Genomic DNA, 16,421 nt, shown 5'->3' on the forward strand with positions numbered 1-16,421 from the left:
TTTAATTTGATCGCTATTTGTACATTGAAGTGTTAGGGGCACAAAAGTTTTAGAAAGTATACACCTTCTAATGNTACTCTTTCCAACAAGAGCATTCATTACCCATGCTTTCTTCTATTGTCATCAATAGAAACGGATTACCAGCACACACTACAAGCGATTTAGCACGTGTTAATGCAGTATTGAATACATATTGACTGCAAGGTGTCTTGGTTGGATTTTTAGATTTGCCTTCTCTTGTAGTAGGCTCTGCTGTACTAAGAAAAATTGCCTCATACTCACAACCTATACCAATTAATGAAAAGTAATTAAATTAAGTACTGCAAAATTGTACCTTGAATATCAAAGACTGTTTTTATTTCAATTTGATTCAGACACTTAAATGGTGAAGTTTTTTTTCGAATTGCATTCATGACTCTAAATTTCTATAATTAAAATTAGAAATTGAAAATTAAAAAAATTCTAATCTTTACCTGATGAGCAGTAGTTGTCATCACACACACTTTAGATAGATTCCTTGAGCCCCATTCTTTTGGCCAACTATCAACATACTTCTTTACTTTAGACAGCAATAAATCCACCTCAAAGTCATTAGTATTATCATGTACTTCTTTCTCATTACTAAGTCCTGAACATATAAAATGAAGAGGATAGTTGGAAAGTGGATGAAGATGAGTAACTGCTTCAGCTCCTAGCATTAATGCAGAATCATAAAACAAAAATGAAGGCAGTGACAGTATAGCATGATGGCATCTGAAGTTGGTTAGAAGAGTAGAACAGTGAGAAAAAACATTTATTTGGCGACCTAAAGCTTTACTATTATAAGCATGGTGCAATCTTTCCAATAACGACTGACTGAGACCATATTGAATTGCTGTTTCTCCTAAAACTAAGAGGGAGGGACCAACCTATAAAATAGAAGTAATTTAATGATTTAAGTCAATGCAGATTGCATTCGCTCACTTGTTTGTGGTCTCCTGCAATTACAATTTGTGTATTATCATCAGCTAAGCAAAGAGGAGCAATAGATTCTGGTTCTCGAGTTTGAGCACCTTCATCTAACAGAATGTGAGTAAAAAAACCCTTTTTAACACGGGCATATAAATAAAGATGAAGAGAAGTTGAAAATGTTGTAACGACTAAGCGAACATCTCTCTCCTTTTCCCTTGAAAGTCTATGCCAAGTGTGATAATATTGTTCAAGGGTCAGCTTGAAGTTATATGAACTACTGGGAATCAAACGAACAACATCTGAAGACCACTTACAATTACGTATCTTGGAAAAATAATCAATTATAAAACTGTCGGCAGAATGCTGATGATGAGCACAAATTAAAACCCTATTTCTTTCTGATTTCTCTAATATTTCATAAGCAGCTCGAGCTAGTAGACGTGTTTTTCCCGTACCAAATGACCCAATCACTAGAGCTGGTGCTTTACTTGACTCACACTTTATTATAGTTTCTAGGGCTTTGCATTGAGAATAATCTAAACTAATTATATCTGGATAACTATTGGAAAGAGTAGGCTTTAAAGTAGATATTGTGAAATTGCTACAATCAACTGGTACTAAACGATTTATCATAGATGATGAGAGCCTGTCAATAGCTTTATGAAGACGGTCAAAATAAGAATACTTCAAAACAAAAGTCACATAGACTTGAATTGGCTGCTTAATATCAAGGCAGTTAGAAAAACCTAAGAACAAACACCTGTCATCTTTATCTTTTGAACGTACAATATCTGCCTGTATGATTTCAGAAGAAACATCTAATATAACTTTGCCTTCACTTGCTTGATGAGCATAAGCTATTGCATCAGCATCTAATGTTTTACTAACTATTTGACCAAAAACCATATAATTAGACTGGATCTCTTCAAGGAATCTATGGCCATTCACAATAGAGAGAGTATAAAATCCGTCACATCTGTACAAATAAAAAATAAAAAATAGTATTCAATATGTAAAACACACCTTTCTTTCAAAAGCCTATCATGTTCTTCTTCTTCGCGGCAAAGAAGCTGATAAAACTTTTCTTTATAGTTTTGTCTTGTCAGTCTAGAAGTCAAAAGCTTTCTATCAAATGGTCTGTGATTATGTTCCACAAAAAACTTTTTCAATATTAAATCTGCAGCAAAAAAGAAATTAATATGCTATACTAACAACTATAATAGATATTTAAAATTCAATAATAATATCACTGAAATCAGAAGCAATGTCCCATAATAGGAATAACAGATCATGTTCTACAAGTGTTACCTTTTGTATTATTCTGAAAATATGGAGCCTTGATATTCATGGCTGTTCTCTGGCTATCATCGGAAAGAGCAGAACCCATACATGGCTCAGAATACTCAGGCGTGTTTCCTGCAGTGTCTGGAGAGAATTGTTGTGTACTTTTTAATGACAATGCATTAACAGGTGGAAGTTGTCTCCATGGAGATTCATTCTGTTTTTGAGGTGGGGTGCTTTTAATAGGTAAGTGCTGACTTCCCAGGGGACTTTGCTTAGATTGTAAATTGTTCAGTGGTCGCCCAGAATGTTTCTGAGGTGATAAATTCTTTGCTTGAATACTGTGCGACAAAGAATTATTGGCTGGTCTATTTCCATGTGAAGATGGCTGTTTTTTAGCTACTGGAGACTGATTTTTCTTTCCTGGTGCAAGAGATTGAATTATAGGTGCTTGTGCAGCTTTAGATGGTTGTTGCATCCTTGCTGGAGAAATTTTATTTATTAAAGAAGCAGACACTTGACTTTGGTCTTTCATAGATGGTGATCGTGATGGTTGAATGGATCGTTGAGGTAAAAGAGGAGTAGATAATGGGATAGGAAGCACATGTGTAGTAGCTTTTGTAGAATGAGTTTCAGAGTAGCCTTTATTTTGAAACAATTTAATTAAATCTAAAGCAAAATAAATTGAAAATAAAATAGTAAAATTCTTACCAGTTGGGTTTTCACACTTCAGCATGCGAAAAAACTGTGCTTCTACTTGTTTAAAATGAGCACAGTCAGAAGGAGTGCTTTTGAATGTTTCATTTCGAAGGCATCTTGAAATGAATTCTCTCCAGCACCATTTAGGATTATCCATAGTAGCTTCAGACAACAGCAGTACAAGAGGATTACCTACAGCTACTACAAGACTTTTAGAGCGTGTGATTGCTGTATTAAATAGTGCTGGACTACAGAAGCTCTTCAAAGGATCAAATGGTCTACCATTAAATTCCAAACTCTCGACAGTGCTCATAAAAAGCATACGATATTCCTGCCCTATTAAAAGATTAAAGTATAGTGGGTAAATTTCAAGGACTATTTAATTTTTTGTAAAAATAAAATAGCGAACCACAAAAATTTTGAATGTAATTTTTTGAAAAACAAAATTCACATTATTTTAAAATTACAAAATTTTTACCTTGCATTTGATAACTTGTGATAACATTAACACCTTTCAAATTCTTAAATTTAGTTCTTATCTGTTCTCTAATAAGGTTTGCCTATCATAGAATTTTTGTCAATAAGTACTGCATGGTAAGATTTTAAGTCAAAGATTTTGAAGTTCCACAAAAATACAATTACAGTCCATGTCAATGTACATTCCATCAAAATAATTATATTCAATACTGTACAAAAAGTTGAATAAGCAAAATTTTTAAAAAATTATAGCTTTTGAACTTCTGAATGCAGGTCATCTGTAAAATTTGTTATCCTCAAAAATAAGGTACACACTACTCATGTGGCATAATGGAAAGTTCAACAATGTACAATTACAATATCATAATAACATATTGCAACATTACAATATATGAATGTAATACCTGTTTTAAACTTGGAGTCATAATGCAAGTATCATTCAGTTCCCAGCTTTTGAACTTGTCACTGTGTAGCTGCACTGCTTGAAGGAGTCTATCAGCCTCTACAGAACACTGAGCATCAACTGGAATATCATTAGTAAAACTGGAACATATAAAAACATAAGGATAAGGAGCCTTGAGGTGGTATGGTACTCTACCACAATCTTTCAGCTCTGAATTGTAAAACAACTTAGAAGGTAACTCTAAAATGCCAGCTTGTGAGCGATAATTAATATTCCATGATGGAGTGTTCCTCTTGGTAATGTCTCCAATAGATTTATACTTCTCTAGTAATCGTTGCAACAGTGACACACATAAACCAAACTGCTGAGGAGCTTTACCAAGAACAAGAAGCTGAGGACCAACCTATAAAAAGAAAAAATAAGCAATATTATGTAGATCTGTACATGTTAACCACAAGTATAATACATGTCGCTTGCATACACTATATATGTATACCTGCTGATGATCTCCAGCAATAACAATACGAGTATTCTCATTTGCCATTAAAAATGGACTAAGAGCTTCAGGTTCACGAGTCTGAGCTCCCTCATCAATTAGAATATGAGTAAAGAAATCAGGCTCAACCCGTCTAGATATTGTCAGGGCTCCTCCAAATGTTGTGACCAATAAAAAAGAAGTTTCATCTTTGTATGGTGAATTATTGAAACGGGCGGCTTGCACATAACCAGGATAATCAACTCGATGCCGTGAGCTTGTAACACGTACAACTTTTACTGGCCATGGGTGCTTCTTGTATGTCAGCATTTTGTTAAAATAACTATCCATAAAAACATCAGCAGAATGTTGATGATGGCAACAGATTAAAATACGACAAGGTGAAGGGTGACCAGTCTCACGATGCTCTCTGAAGAAACATTCTGTAGCCACAGCAAGAAGACGAGTCTTACCACAGCCAAAAGCACCAGGTACAAGTACAGGAGCTGAACATTGGTTACTGAGTATTGCTTCTAATGCTGGATACTGCTCAGGATCAAGATCAATCCCTCCATGTGGGTGCCTTCTAATGTTAATGCTAATATTTTTAGGAGGGCTTTTAAAATCTTCTGGTATAGGTATAAGACGACGTAACACATTCATGCTTATCCTCGTAACTCCTTCATTGAGGCCAACAAAATAACTGTGATTTACATCAAATGTTACATTGACTTTTAAAGGAAACTGAACCCTAATGCTATTAATTGATTCACCACGCTGGTTGAAACAAATGTAAAGCTTATTGTCAATATCTGAATAATTACAACTGAGAATGCTTGCTATATAGCTACGCTGACCAATGCTAAAAGTAACGTGTCGATCACTGGCTTGAGTAGCATACATGATCTGTGCTGATGACATTCCTTCTAGACAATAGAAATTATCAGGGTAGTCTTCTTCATCATATCTTAAGGAAGGTGGCTGACATTTTTTCAGGGTGTAACAACCATCACACCTAAAGCAAAATTTAAGTTAGTACAAGACTATAAACATTAAGGGCTCTGCCCCTCACTACACCCTGCAAGCTTTCATACAGAGGGAGAACTCTGAACTGTGCTGGCTTCTGCATACCGTATAGCGGTAAATTTTGGAGGGGATTAAATTTGGTGAATTTGGCATTTTGATAGCCATTCACCAAAATAAAAACCCGCCATTTTGAGCCATTATACATGTACACATGCTCAATGGCACCAAATTAAATCCACCAAATGAAAATCTGCCAATCACCAAAATTTAGCTACTCCAAATTTACTCGCTATACGGTAAATATAGAATGTACATGTATATTTGTATCAATGGTGTGACAATGAGCATGAATGGGGGGAACCTAATGTGGGGGGGAAATCCCAGTGCCCCCCTCTCTATGAACCCTTGTCCTGCATACTAAAAATAGAATGACTGCACCAGTAAGGGCTTTGCTGGTTCACCCAATGATTTAGCTATCATGCTATAAATTATGTATGCCATTAAAACTCACTTCTTCTTCAACAGTTCAATGTGTTCCAGTTCTTCATAATAGAGTAAGGCAGTGAACTTTGCTTTATAGTTATCTAGTGTGACAGGTAGTTTCATGTGCGCGGCATCAGGTACTTTCTAGAAATAGAGAAATGTGCTCTAAAACTCATAAATAAATTATTATATTGGGATAAGAGTTTATTAGTCATGCTGTGATGATATACAGAGTCATGATGTAACAGCACATATTTTATCAACGCTGTTATGGCTTTATTTGAGGAAACAACTATTGAGCTATGTATATCTCCATGAAGAATTCCCTTTGTGGTTGCTATACACTGTATAGCTATAAAACAGAATACAAAACATAAAACAAATGTAACAGTATAAGTAACATGAACACAATTTAAGCTGCACATACATGTACTCATGCAACAATGTAGTCTCTGTCACACCCTTCCACTATCTAGGGGGGATATTAAGGGTCTGAAGACACTACTATTTAGTATTTACATGCCATATTTCCTCGATTACTAGTCGCGACTACTATAAATTTCAGCTCAAGTCAACAGGGGCTACTATTCAAGGGTGGTCACTGTTCGAGGGCGGCTACTATATCCCTCCTAGAAAACACGTGGCCGGTCATGCCTGCATGTGACCGCACCCATTGACACCATTGTGTAGAAATCAAGCAAACTTGAGCTAAACGTTGGGAGACATGGAAATCGAGTGTTATCAGAGGCCACCAGGTCTACAAGGCAATATAGAGCCCAATAATAGGAGAGAAACTATAGGTCTTGCTGGAGAACGAGCACACGTGACACATTAATTAATTAAATTTTAATTAACTGCAGCTTCTATTAGAGGGCGGCTACTATTACAATAGCTACAAGCACAGAGGGGCTACTATATGGATGCAGCTACTATTCAAAGGACAGCTTTTCGAGGAAATACGGTACATGTATATTTACAATGCATGCAAATTGGCAAGAACCATGACAAGGTAAAGAGAGTCTAATGCCGTTTGGAGAACCGCTGTTCACAGTGTGCACTATAGTAATTACTCTAACTTTGGTGTGTTAACACATCATCAGTATAATAATCATGGCACTGTGCCACATCACAGAGTAATGCTACTCTTAACTGGTTCAGTACTGCTTCAATGGCTGTCATGTCATCCACACTATCTTAATAGCATTTTGTTCCAGCTGCTACTGGTGACATATATGGTATTGAATGTGCATTACATGTATGGAGGTAGTTTGACAAAATGCTCATTGATTGAGAAATGTATACCACATAGTGGGAAATTTTCGTGGCCCAAAATTTTCATGGATCCATCTAAAAAATCAATTTTGTGGCCCAAAATTTCCGCGAATCTGTCTGAAAAAAATTAATTTCGTGTCTTTAATTTTTGTGGGGTTCCATCTTGAACCATATTAAATCAATTTTTGCGGATTTTATTTTCATGAATTTTGAAAAAACACAAAATCCACAAAAATTTTGGGCCATGAACATTTCCCGCTATACGGTATTAATTCAGGGCTAGTGTAGAAAGGCAATAGTTTCTCTGCATGAAGAACATTAGCACATACACATGTCAATAGCAAATTCATTTGACAATGAAGGGTCTGAAGACAGTCAATCTCTCTATAGATGGTGAAGGGATGATGACAGTGACAGTGATATTTAGTCTCATGACAAAGGGGGATGGGTCTGGCTACACGAGACTAAGTGATAATAGCAACAACGTTAACAGTAAGGACAAAAGGCCTTTTAGTTTGGTTATTTTGTATGCTAAAGTGCATGGCAAGAAAAGACTGGAGTAAATCTAGACACTAGTACATGTATGAGACACAATGTTTATTATTATTGAAATTGCATTGGCAGTGTCCCACATACATGTTATACCAGATTCTACTCTACATGCTGTATGATTATCCAAAGATGTTCAAAGTAAGACTGAAATATAAATTTTGCTAGTGTGTATCATCTTAACTTACAGAAGGGTAACGTCTCTGATGAACACTTCCCTGTAGAACTCTTCCTCCATCTCCACGTGTAGTGAACTGTGGATGATGAATATCAGAACCTGCCCCATTAAAATAGCTGGTAAAGACAAGAGCAGGCTCATACATACCTTGGCGCCCTGCCATTCCCTGTTAAACCACAGGTAAGTGATGAATACAGGAAGTAAGATAAGGGGACTGACCTAAAAGATAAAAATATAAATAGGCTACACTCTACATGTGAATATGGACTACATGTGAATATGGACTACATGTGATTATGGATTACATGTGAAGCTATGAATAACATCAAATATTCTAAGAACAAACAAAATTTTGATGTTAATATAATGTAGACTATGTATTGGCAGTCTGCTATAGATCTATACCCATAATTTAATGTGCATAAAAATTTTATCCCGCCACATACTAGCCACATACCGGGTAGCAGGTAAGTAGATATACATATCAGGTGCATATTATAAAAAATATTGTAAGCCCATGTATACTAACAATTTGAGACATATATCTGGATCCAGAATAAATTCATGACAAATTTTACAACTCACCAATCACAAAAGTTAATTTCTTGCTGGATAGAGAAGAAAATAGAACCAGCATAGTCTAGCACAATCCTGACAAACCATCTACAGAGTGCCGAGTCATTTTTAGGGTGTGGCTCAAGGTCAATTATTCATGAATATGATTATGAAAACTGACCACTCATTTTGCCATTATTCATAACAGCTTAGGCTCCAGTGACCTTTGGAAAAGGCGAAACAGCACTGAGATAAAGTGTCTTTCAGCTAGTTTTTAAGTCTTCGATTGACACTGAGAGTCTATTGCAGGAAAATGATAAACCTCTTACAGTGGAGAGCCAGCATTGGAATGTGGAATCTTTGTCAAGTTACAACTGTTCCTAGCTGTTGTAGTGGAAATAAGGGAAACTCTAGAGAGGGCAGCAAAACAAGATCCAGCAACAGATGTACTAGGAATATTTTTGGCAGCTTTGTAGGATGTAACTTATTGTGTTCTTTCCTCATTATTATTATGATATTATCAGGAGATATTGAACTGAACCCTGGTCCAGTAACAGACAGTAAGTATTATATATATAATGTTTATGCCAAATACATTATATACATATCTATTGCAGGTCCAAATAATATATTAAGAAAAAACTATGTTGACCTCACTGAGGCCATCACTGCCAACCTTTGCATCATAGCCTACACATTGTACGCTAAAGAATTGATATCATTTGAAACTCTTAATTACATACTAACTACTACTGGAGTATCTCATTTACAAAAAGCTGGCTACTTAGTGTCTAAATTACAGGCACAGTTAAACTCATTTCCTAACCCAGAAGATGAGAAGTACTATTTGGTTAATGTCTGCCATGCATTTAAATTGACCAGTGATAAATTTTGCTCATCAGCTCGAATTGCTTCCTGTATGCTACAACAATTAGGTACCAAGTAGTGCATTATAATTCATTGTAATTATAAACCCATATATAGGTCAAGGCCAGCAAATTGCCACAGATCTACTACCAAATGAAGTTCACAAATACGCTGAGATTATGAAACAGGAATACAAAGTTCAGCCTGTTGTTGTTTCTGACTGGCCACCGAAGATTGAACAAGACTATTTTGGTAGATTAGTTATAGTAGAGAAGGAATCTTCAAGCATAAAATCAGGAAATAAAATGTCAGCATGGCACATGCTAAGAGGACAAATAGATATGATTCCTACGTTTTCAGGATACATAGAGGTAACTGTTGAAAATGATATCCTTTGTCCAAACAGTTCTTCGCCTGTCCGAGTACTAATAGATGGTCCTCCTGGTATCGGAAAGACAACACTCTGTCATAAGCTTTTGAAAATGTGGTCTGATGGAGAACTCATTCAACATTATGATCTGATACTTTATTGCCCGTTGAGAAATGAAAAAATAGCTACAGCTCAAACATTTGCAGGCCTTTTTGAAAATGAATGTCATGAAGTTGTCATGGTAAGTAAGTGGTTTGAGGAAGAAAATGGAAAAGGATTACTAATAATATTGGATAGATGGGATGAATTAAATTTAGAGCTACAAAAGTCATCATTAGTAACTAGCATCATTAAAAGAAAGCGTTTATGCAAAAGTTCAGTAGTTGTTACATCTCGTAGCCATGCCTCATCAAAACTGTCAAGAATCACTTCTTTTAACAAGCATTTCCAGGTAATTGGGTTCTCTGAGGAAGAAATATCTAGAGTAATAATACAAACACTTCAAAAAGATAGTGAAAAAGCAAAAAAAATTCTTAAAAAAATTATCATTGATCTAACAGATTATGAAGAAGGATATGATGTTGTTAATGTGTATCCTTGCAATTTTGAACTAGTGCACACAGACGATCCAAATGAAAATTCACAACTAGCTGTAAAGCTCATCAATGACCTTAAAATAAGAAAAGATGTCCAATCACTGTGTTATGTGCCACTAGTTTGTTCTATGGTCATTTTAGTTTATTGTAAAAATGAAGGGCATTTGCCAACATCACTCACAGAATTGTACAATAATTTTATCTTACAAACTATCAGAAAGCATGTAGAAAAAAAGTCGATGGATGAGATCGATCCTTATTCGCTAGATAATCTTTCTTCATTGCCAACACAGTTACTCATTCCTTTTAAAGAGCTATGTCATTTAGCCTATACTGGCCTGGCTGAAACAAAAATGACATTCGCTTCAAGTTACCTACGGCAGTTAGCAAATGAGGCAGTAAAAGAAGAATACCTTGGATTGATAACAACATTTAGAGAATACGATGAAGAAATACATCAGTTCATTCATTTAACCATTCAAGAATTTCTAGCTGCATGGTGGATTGTTCAATTTGAGACTGACACAGAAAAGGTATTTAAAAATCATTTTAATGATGATCACTTTCAAATGTGTTTGAGATTTGTGGCAGGTCTCAGTCATCTTGAGCATGAAAGCTATCAAAAATATTTTAGAAATGTAAAATATGATTTACAGTGCAGAAGAAATGCACTGTTTAGATTTGAAGCATGTAAAAGCTTTAGTTTTTACAATAGCAGTTCTCCTGATTCAGAATGCAAGACTTTTCTTTGTGAGAAAAATGATGAAATTATTCTACTTCTTCAACTCTTATACGAGTCACAGAATCAAAAATTATGCCGCATCTTTTCACAATCATTTACCAACCACTCAATATGTTTAAAGCGCTTGAATAACATATCCCGTTTTGACTGGTTGTGCTTCAGCTACCTTATAAACAATTCTCAAATAAAATGGAACTGTTTACATCTCGAAAAGTATTCCCTTGGGTGCATCATAATATCAATTTTCACTGATGAGCTAACCAACAATTCTCAACCAACACCACCTCATTGTGAAAGGCTAGATGTATTTTTAAATCAGCCCACTGATCAATTAGTACTTACTTTACTAAAACCACTACCAATACAAAATATACAAGAGTGCTATTACAACTTTTATATGGGTAAGTATACCCCTTCGTATGCACTGCTACAATTTTTGTGCCTACCTCAAATAAAAATACTACATATCAAAACACAATGTTTTTCTCAATCTGATGATGCAAAATACACTGACATGTGCAGTGAACAAATAAAGCAGCACAAAACACTAAAAGAAATGAATTTAAACTGTTGTCAAGTGAGCCTTGTCATTAGCATCATAAAAGGGCTAGCTTATAACGAAACTATCAAGTCATTCACAGCATATGAGTCAAGCAATTCAATTGGTATAATTTTTAAAACTAGTAATACACTTCATTTTTTGTCTGCAGACGCATTTGAAGAATTGCTGCAAAGCAATAAAACATTACAATCACTTTCATTGCACATGCTTGGTTATAAATTACCACCACTGGAGGTACAAGACATTGACATGCAATTGAAAGCACTAGAAATAGATGCAACTGTGTCACCACTCCTTCCACACATAAAGGGACTGCGTTGTTTGATACTACCAATATGTTATTCACCACAACTAATATTTGACTCTCATCCCAAGATATGACAACTAACAGTACCGATAGACACAGCTGAACATGCTATTGAACTCTTTAGTATTCTTCAAACCAATAATACACTGAAGTTTCTAAGTGTAAAAATAGGTGACAAAAGTGTATTTACCAGCAGTATGGGTGCTTGTCTACAAGAAATGTTAAAACAAAATAAAAAAATTCAACTTCAAGCTGCAAGGATAAGAAAGAGTCCTTTATTCCAATAAACTAAATATTTTTATCCTCTCTATTAGCAGGTCTCAGGCAGAATAATGGGATAGCACAACTCAGTTTACCAATTGAACTTGATGCAACTACAAACAAACAGATAAAAGCTCTGTTTGATGTCACTTCTAAAATGAGTCATTTAAATGAGATTCAGATGTACTTCACACTGGACAATAATGATACAGACAAAATGTCAGAACTATTTTTAGTGTTCTATGTGCAATGCCTACCTATCAGTAACATGCTACAATCAGACACAGCCATCAAGCTAATGAAAATAGTGTGCAATATTGATAGTTCAAATGAAACAACAAAACCTGAATATTTATTTTCTTTAGGGACTTTTTCTGAAGCTGTTTTACTGAACTGTTCACTTGAATATATAAGAATTGACATTGATATGTTTGTATCAATTTTACTGAAAGAAATCATCAATGTAATGAAAGATACCATGAAAGAAAGGGAAGATTCAAGACAATTGCCAATAATAGAACTAAATGTAGGTACAATTTGACACAGAAAATTGTATCTTGCTACACTTGTACATATAGTCTATACAAAGTAATGTCATGTTTATTGCTACTATATTTTGTACTTTCTAATTAGCCTATTTTTTAAAGAACTATTTGAAAAAAAGATTTTATAAAAAATCAATGAGGCTAGGCATAGTTGTTTTCCACAGTATATGCTAAGTGAACTAAACAGAATGCTTTATAAGGTGACAAGCACTACAATGCAGTAGCAAATTTTAAATTGTTTAGAATCAGCTCAAAAAATATAAAAATAGAAAAATGTCTCCTAATTATTTTTAGTGAAATTTGGTCAAATACCCAGGCCTGTACTATTTGTAAGAACCCAATTTTTATTGAAACTAGCTCAAAATTTTTATACAGTGCATTACTTGTATTAAAAAAGAATATATGTATTAGAAAAATTATAAAAATTGAAAACTATCTCCAAGCAATTTTGGAAAAATACTCTCTGTATGTAGTGTATAGTATTTTGTCAAATTTTGGAACAACTATAAAATTCACTGATAGCACCTGCATGAGTACACCACACCTGACTACAAAACTCTATTACTTTTCAAATCAGATAAAATTAATTATCGGCAATATGATTTTTATTTTAAAATAACATTTTCATCATTCATTACACCAAGAGTACACCCTAATATTATTTACTCTTGATTACACATTACCCATAAAAATTGTGTTTGATTATGATTTACACAACACTGTGTGCAAACACAAACAGTATTTAGAGATGGGCAATAATCGTGTATATACATTGTGATAATCCTAATAATTCTTTGTCTCGATAATCAAAATTGATCATTGTGGCTACATTTATGCAGGGCTACTTTTTCATAAATTGTATGCAGCTGCTTCCACTTCTGCTCAAACTCAGTTGGGTATAGCAACATGTTTTTTTGCTATAAATTAGAAGTTGAAAATTTTTCAATTAATACTCACTAATTTTTTGGAGAAAGTACATTCAAAAACAGTTAGAGACAACCAAATGTTGTTACATATACTGTAAGAGTTAGGGTACATATACATAGTGACATACAAAGAGAGGCACCTAAGCACTGTGACACATAATATACTAAAGAAGGTGCATGCTCATAGTGACATATAAAAGTACTACAATTGTAGCATTAAATATTTGAGATTTTTACACAACAACTTTCCTTGAAATAGTGGAGAAGCCTAGGATCAGAGGGTGCTAACAGTGACATGTTGTGTTAGATTTCAGTTTGGCCTAAAATGATTGTTTACAAATATTTTATAACATAGCTATATTTTTTTAAATCGACAACTATGCTAACATGACTTAAAAGTTGCTTTTCTAAAGGCTAGAACACTATTTGCAAATAGTAAATTATTATGATTTTTGCCCTCGCCCACGCCGTAGGCGTATAGGTGAGGGTACTGCCATAGTATACAATCTATGGTACTGCGATCGTCCTGTCAGTGTGTGTGTGTGTGTGTGTGTGTGTTCGCTTGATCTCCACTTTTGAGCTGACACTGCTTTCTTGTGAAGTCCTGGATAGTCTTCTAATCAAAACTAGCTATAGAAAAAGTTATTCTCTGTCTGGAAAATGGCTTGACTCATCTTCCCGAGGCAGAGAAAGCTCACAATATCGCCAAATCAGTGTAGTCGGTACAAATATATCTTTTTCGTGGTGAAAGCTAAAAAGCAGCAAGACAAATGAAGCAATAGAACAATGCCTCATCTTTAAATAATATGTAAGAAATTGCTCCAATCGTCTTCGTTTTAAAGATATGATAGCCCAAACTTTCATACCTTGTGAGTTTAGACGAGGCTCTCTTCTCCCGAAGTAGCGGCCAGAGTCTGTAAACACCAGAGACTAGATAGCAGTTTGTATGCAACAAATAGAGCCTAACAAATGTAAGCTAAACTGTTTAAAAGTCGAGAAAAACTAAAGCTTTTAAGCCACACCTTCATTGCAGCCACACCTTTACATTGCTGCAGCTAGCTAGCATGCAGCAGTGCAGCATACATGCTGGAGCTTCTTCCCTGTCTAAAAATACAAATCAATCTCTGTCTCAAAACATTCACTAAGTTTTACTAAATCTAGTACATGCTGTAGCTTATTCTCAGTCTCAAAACTTTCACTATTTTCTCTTAATTTGTTAAAACTGTTGCATACATATTGTGGCGAGGGTACGCACTTTAGTGCTCTCGTTATACAACCAATCATAATAATATAAAATGAGATGAAAAATCTAGCTTTATGTATTATAACTGTGATGTAGACATCTGAGCTACACCCACAAGGCTTGCAAGAATTATTCAATCAAATTTTAAACATTTAGTACAACAACACTGTTAACATCATAAAGGCAGAGATTGTACATGCTAATCACAAAACCTATGCAACAACCACAACTATATGGAGACCACGCTCAATGAAATTGCCCCACTTACTGGGTGTTATAATTATAAAGGTCAAATGTTGGATGATAAAGGATGCTGACAAGCAAACAGGCATCATACTCAGTTTGAAAATACTTTATTAATCTCCTTGTCATATCACAGCAAACTTATATTAACCTCAAGTTGTTAATCCTGAGTGTGTATGACTAAAATTAATTTACTATACTAAAACAACATAGGCCAGAGACTGGCCTCGAGCCAAAAAACAACACTAATAGCAAGTACAGTAACAAAATAAGGATGCGTTTGTAAATATTTAGTTCTTTAATTTCATTTCAAACTTCTCAATTATTTGAGCATCATGTTCATTTCTGGTGTAACTCTTAACTTTACATCTTTTAACGAAGCACAGACATACTGATGCAGATATAACAGCCACAATTACAATGAGAAGGACAACAACTAGTGCTATACTGATAATCATCCAGGTATTAACTGATGATGCTTTATTACTCCCTGGTGGAGTTGTTGAAGTGGTTGGAATAGGACTGCTAACCACAATTTTTGTACCTACAAAAGAGGCACGGTAACTTCATACATCATACTTAGATATCTAAGAACATTACAAACGCATAAATGCATATCATGATATTTTAAATAATGCATGGCTGATACATACCACAGTTGGGTCCAGTGAAACCATCAGAACATATGCACAAATAAGCTCCAGCTACTATTTGACAGGTAGCACCATTAAGACAGAAATCCTCTTCACAATCTTGTAGAACTATAATAATAGATTAAACCTCAGCATTATTCTAATTTTTAATGCTCTTACTAGTATCGTTACACATAACTCCTTCATATCCTTCCGAACAAAAACATGTAGGTTTTAGGAGTTCGGTAATAGTTGTTAACTCCTGACCAGTTTCTCTTGTTGATTGCCCAATATTCACATCACCAGTAGCAGCAATATCAAATAAACAAAGCTTGTCATCACCACATATCTAACAAAAGTATTAGCATCTGTTTATTTTACATCTATAGACTTGTTTTTACCTCCTGTGCTTTTTCTTCAAGTGCTGAGTCATTAAATTGAGGCTGGAATATTGGTTTGTAGTCAGGCTTATAAAATGTATTCCAACTACCAGTGTCATCATAAGTGAAGAGGCTTTCAAGAGGGTTTTCAAGAATCCCTGAGTAAAATTAGTATTATTGTTAAACTCATAATACTTTGGCAGTCTTTACTTACATGTCAATCCAAATTCGTAATGAATCTCTTCAGTGCTTGCATTAGAGGGTAAAGTTGTGTTTTCATTTCTTGACAGTAGATCATCCTCTGGTTTACCATTGTATTGACCCAATAAACCAACAGTGCTCCCATAGTAATCATCAGAAAGAGTAACAGAGACATCAGATAGTATATTAATATTCTC

The 16,421-nt window shown here is 34.8% G+C and overlaps 4 protein-coding genes across 4 annotated transcripts in view; 1 reads left to right on the forward strand and 3 right to left on the reverse strand.

Moving 5' to 3' along the window:
* Positions 1–6: 6 nt before the first annotated feature.
* On the reverse strand, positions 7–4,215 carry LOC109585135 (probable helicase with zinc finger domain). The gene is made up of 9 exons (XM_020001089.1): positions 3,813–4,215; positions 3,410–3,491; positions 2,944–3,267; positions 2,260–2,901; positions 1,975–2,128; positions 964–1,927; positions 474–908; positions 335–425; positions 7–285 (listed from the first exon to the last, which is right to left on the reverse strand). Exons 1-9 carry the CDS (start codon positions 3,831–3,833, stop codon positions 68–70), a joined length of 2,931 nt encoding a protein of 976 aa, XP_019856648.1. The 5' UTR covers positions 3,834–4,215; the 3' UTR covers positions 7–67.
* Positions 3,911–8,464, reverse strand: LOC109585131 (probable helicase with zinc finger domain). Its single transcript, XM_020001081.1, has 7 exons — positions 8,380–8,464; positions 7,942–8,013; positions 7,805–7,893; positions 5,824–5,939; positions 4,308–5,301; positions 4,007–4,214; positions 3,911–3,951 (listed from the first exon to the last, which is right to left on the reverse strand). Exons 2-7 carry the CDS (start codon positions 7,955–7,957, stop codon positions 3,911–3,913), a joined length of 1,464 nt encoding a protein of 487 aa, XP_019856640.1. The 5' UTR covers positions 7,958–8,013; positions 8,380–8,464.
* Positions 8,465–8,569: 105 nt separating this feature from the next.
* On the forward strand, positions 8,570–12,689 carry LOC105314069 (uncharacterized). The gene is made up of 3 exons (XM_020001087.1): positions 8,570–8,909; positions 8,967–9,284; positions 9,334–12,689. The coding sequence occupies exons 1-3, from the start codon at positions 8,663–8,665 to the stop codon at positions 11,865–11,867; spliced, it is 3,099 nt and encodes a 1,032-aa protein (XP_019856646.1). The 5' UTR covers positions 8,570–8,662; the 3' UTR covers positions 11,868–12,689.
* A 2,497-nt stretch (positions 12,690–15,186) lies between these two features.
* Positions 15,187–16,421, reverse strand: part of LOC109585132 (sushi domain-containing protein 2-like) — a 4,216-nt gene continuing 2,981 nt past the window's right edge. The window contains exons 2-6 of the mRNA XM_020001082.1: positions 16,238–16,418; positions 16,045–16,181; positions 15,824–15,992; positions 15,665–15,772; positions 15,187–15,555 (exon numbers count right to left, since the gene is read on the reverse strand). Coding sequence (XP_019856641.1) covers positions 15,302–15,555; positions 15,665–15,772; positions 15,824–15,992; positions 16,045–16,181; positions 16,238–16,418 — 849 coding nt within the window. The 3' untranslated portion in view covers positions 15,187–15,301. The remainder of the gene's footprint in view (positions 15,556–15,664; positions 15,773–15,823; positions 15,993–16,044; positions 16,182–16,237; positions 16,419–16,421) is intronic.

This window comes from Amphimedon queenslandica, unplaced genomic scaffold, assembly GCF_000090795.2.
Source record: "Amphimedon queenslandica unplaced genomic scaffold, v1.1 AMPQUscaffold_13113, whole genome shotgun sequence".
In the NCBI taxonomy this organism is placed as follows: Eukaryota; Metazoa; Porifera; class Demospongiae; order Haplosclerida; family Niphatidae; genus Amphimedon; species Amphimedon queenslandica.

Excerpts from the sequence above, each read along its gene's own strand:
- LOC109585131 (XM_020001081.1), bottom strand. Across the intron at positions 4,215-4,307 it reads TTGCTGGAGATCATCAGCAG|GTTGGTCCTCAGCTTCTTGT; the intron begins GTATACATATAT and ends TTCTTTTTATAG. Across the intron at positions 3,952-4,006 it reads TTCAGAGCTGAAAGATTGTG|TTTTACTAATGATATTCCAG; the intron begins GTAGAGTACCAT and ends TATATGTTCCAG.
- LOC105314069 (XM_020001087.1), top strand. The coding sequence starts at position 8,663 with ATGATAAACCTCTTACAGTGGAGAGCCAGCATTGGAATGTGGAATCTT. Across the intron at positions 8,910-8,966 it reads CCCTGGTCCAGTAACAGACA|GTCCAAATAATATATTAAGA; the intron begins GTAAGTATTATA and ends TATCTATTGCAG. Across the intron at positions 9,285-9,333 it reads CTGTATGCTACAACAATTAG|GTCAAGGCCAGCAAATTGCC; the intron begins GTACCAAGTAGT and ends ACCCATATATAG.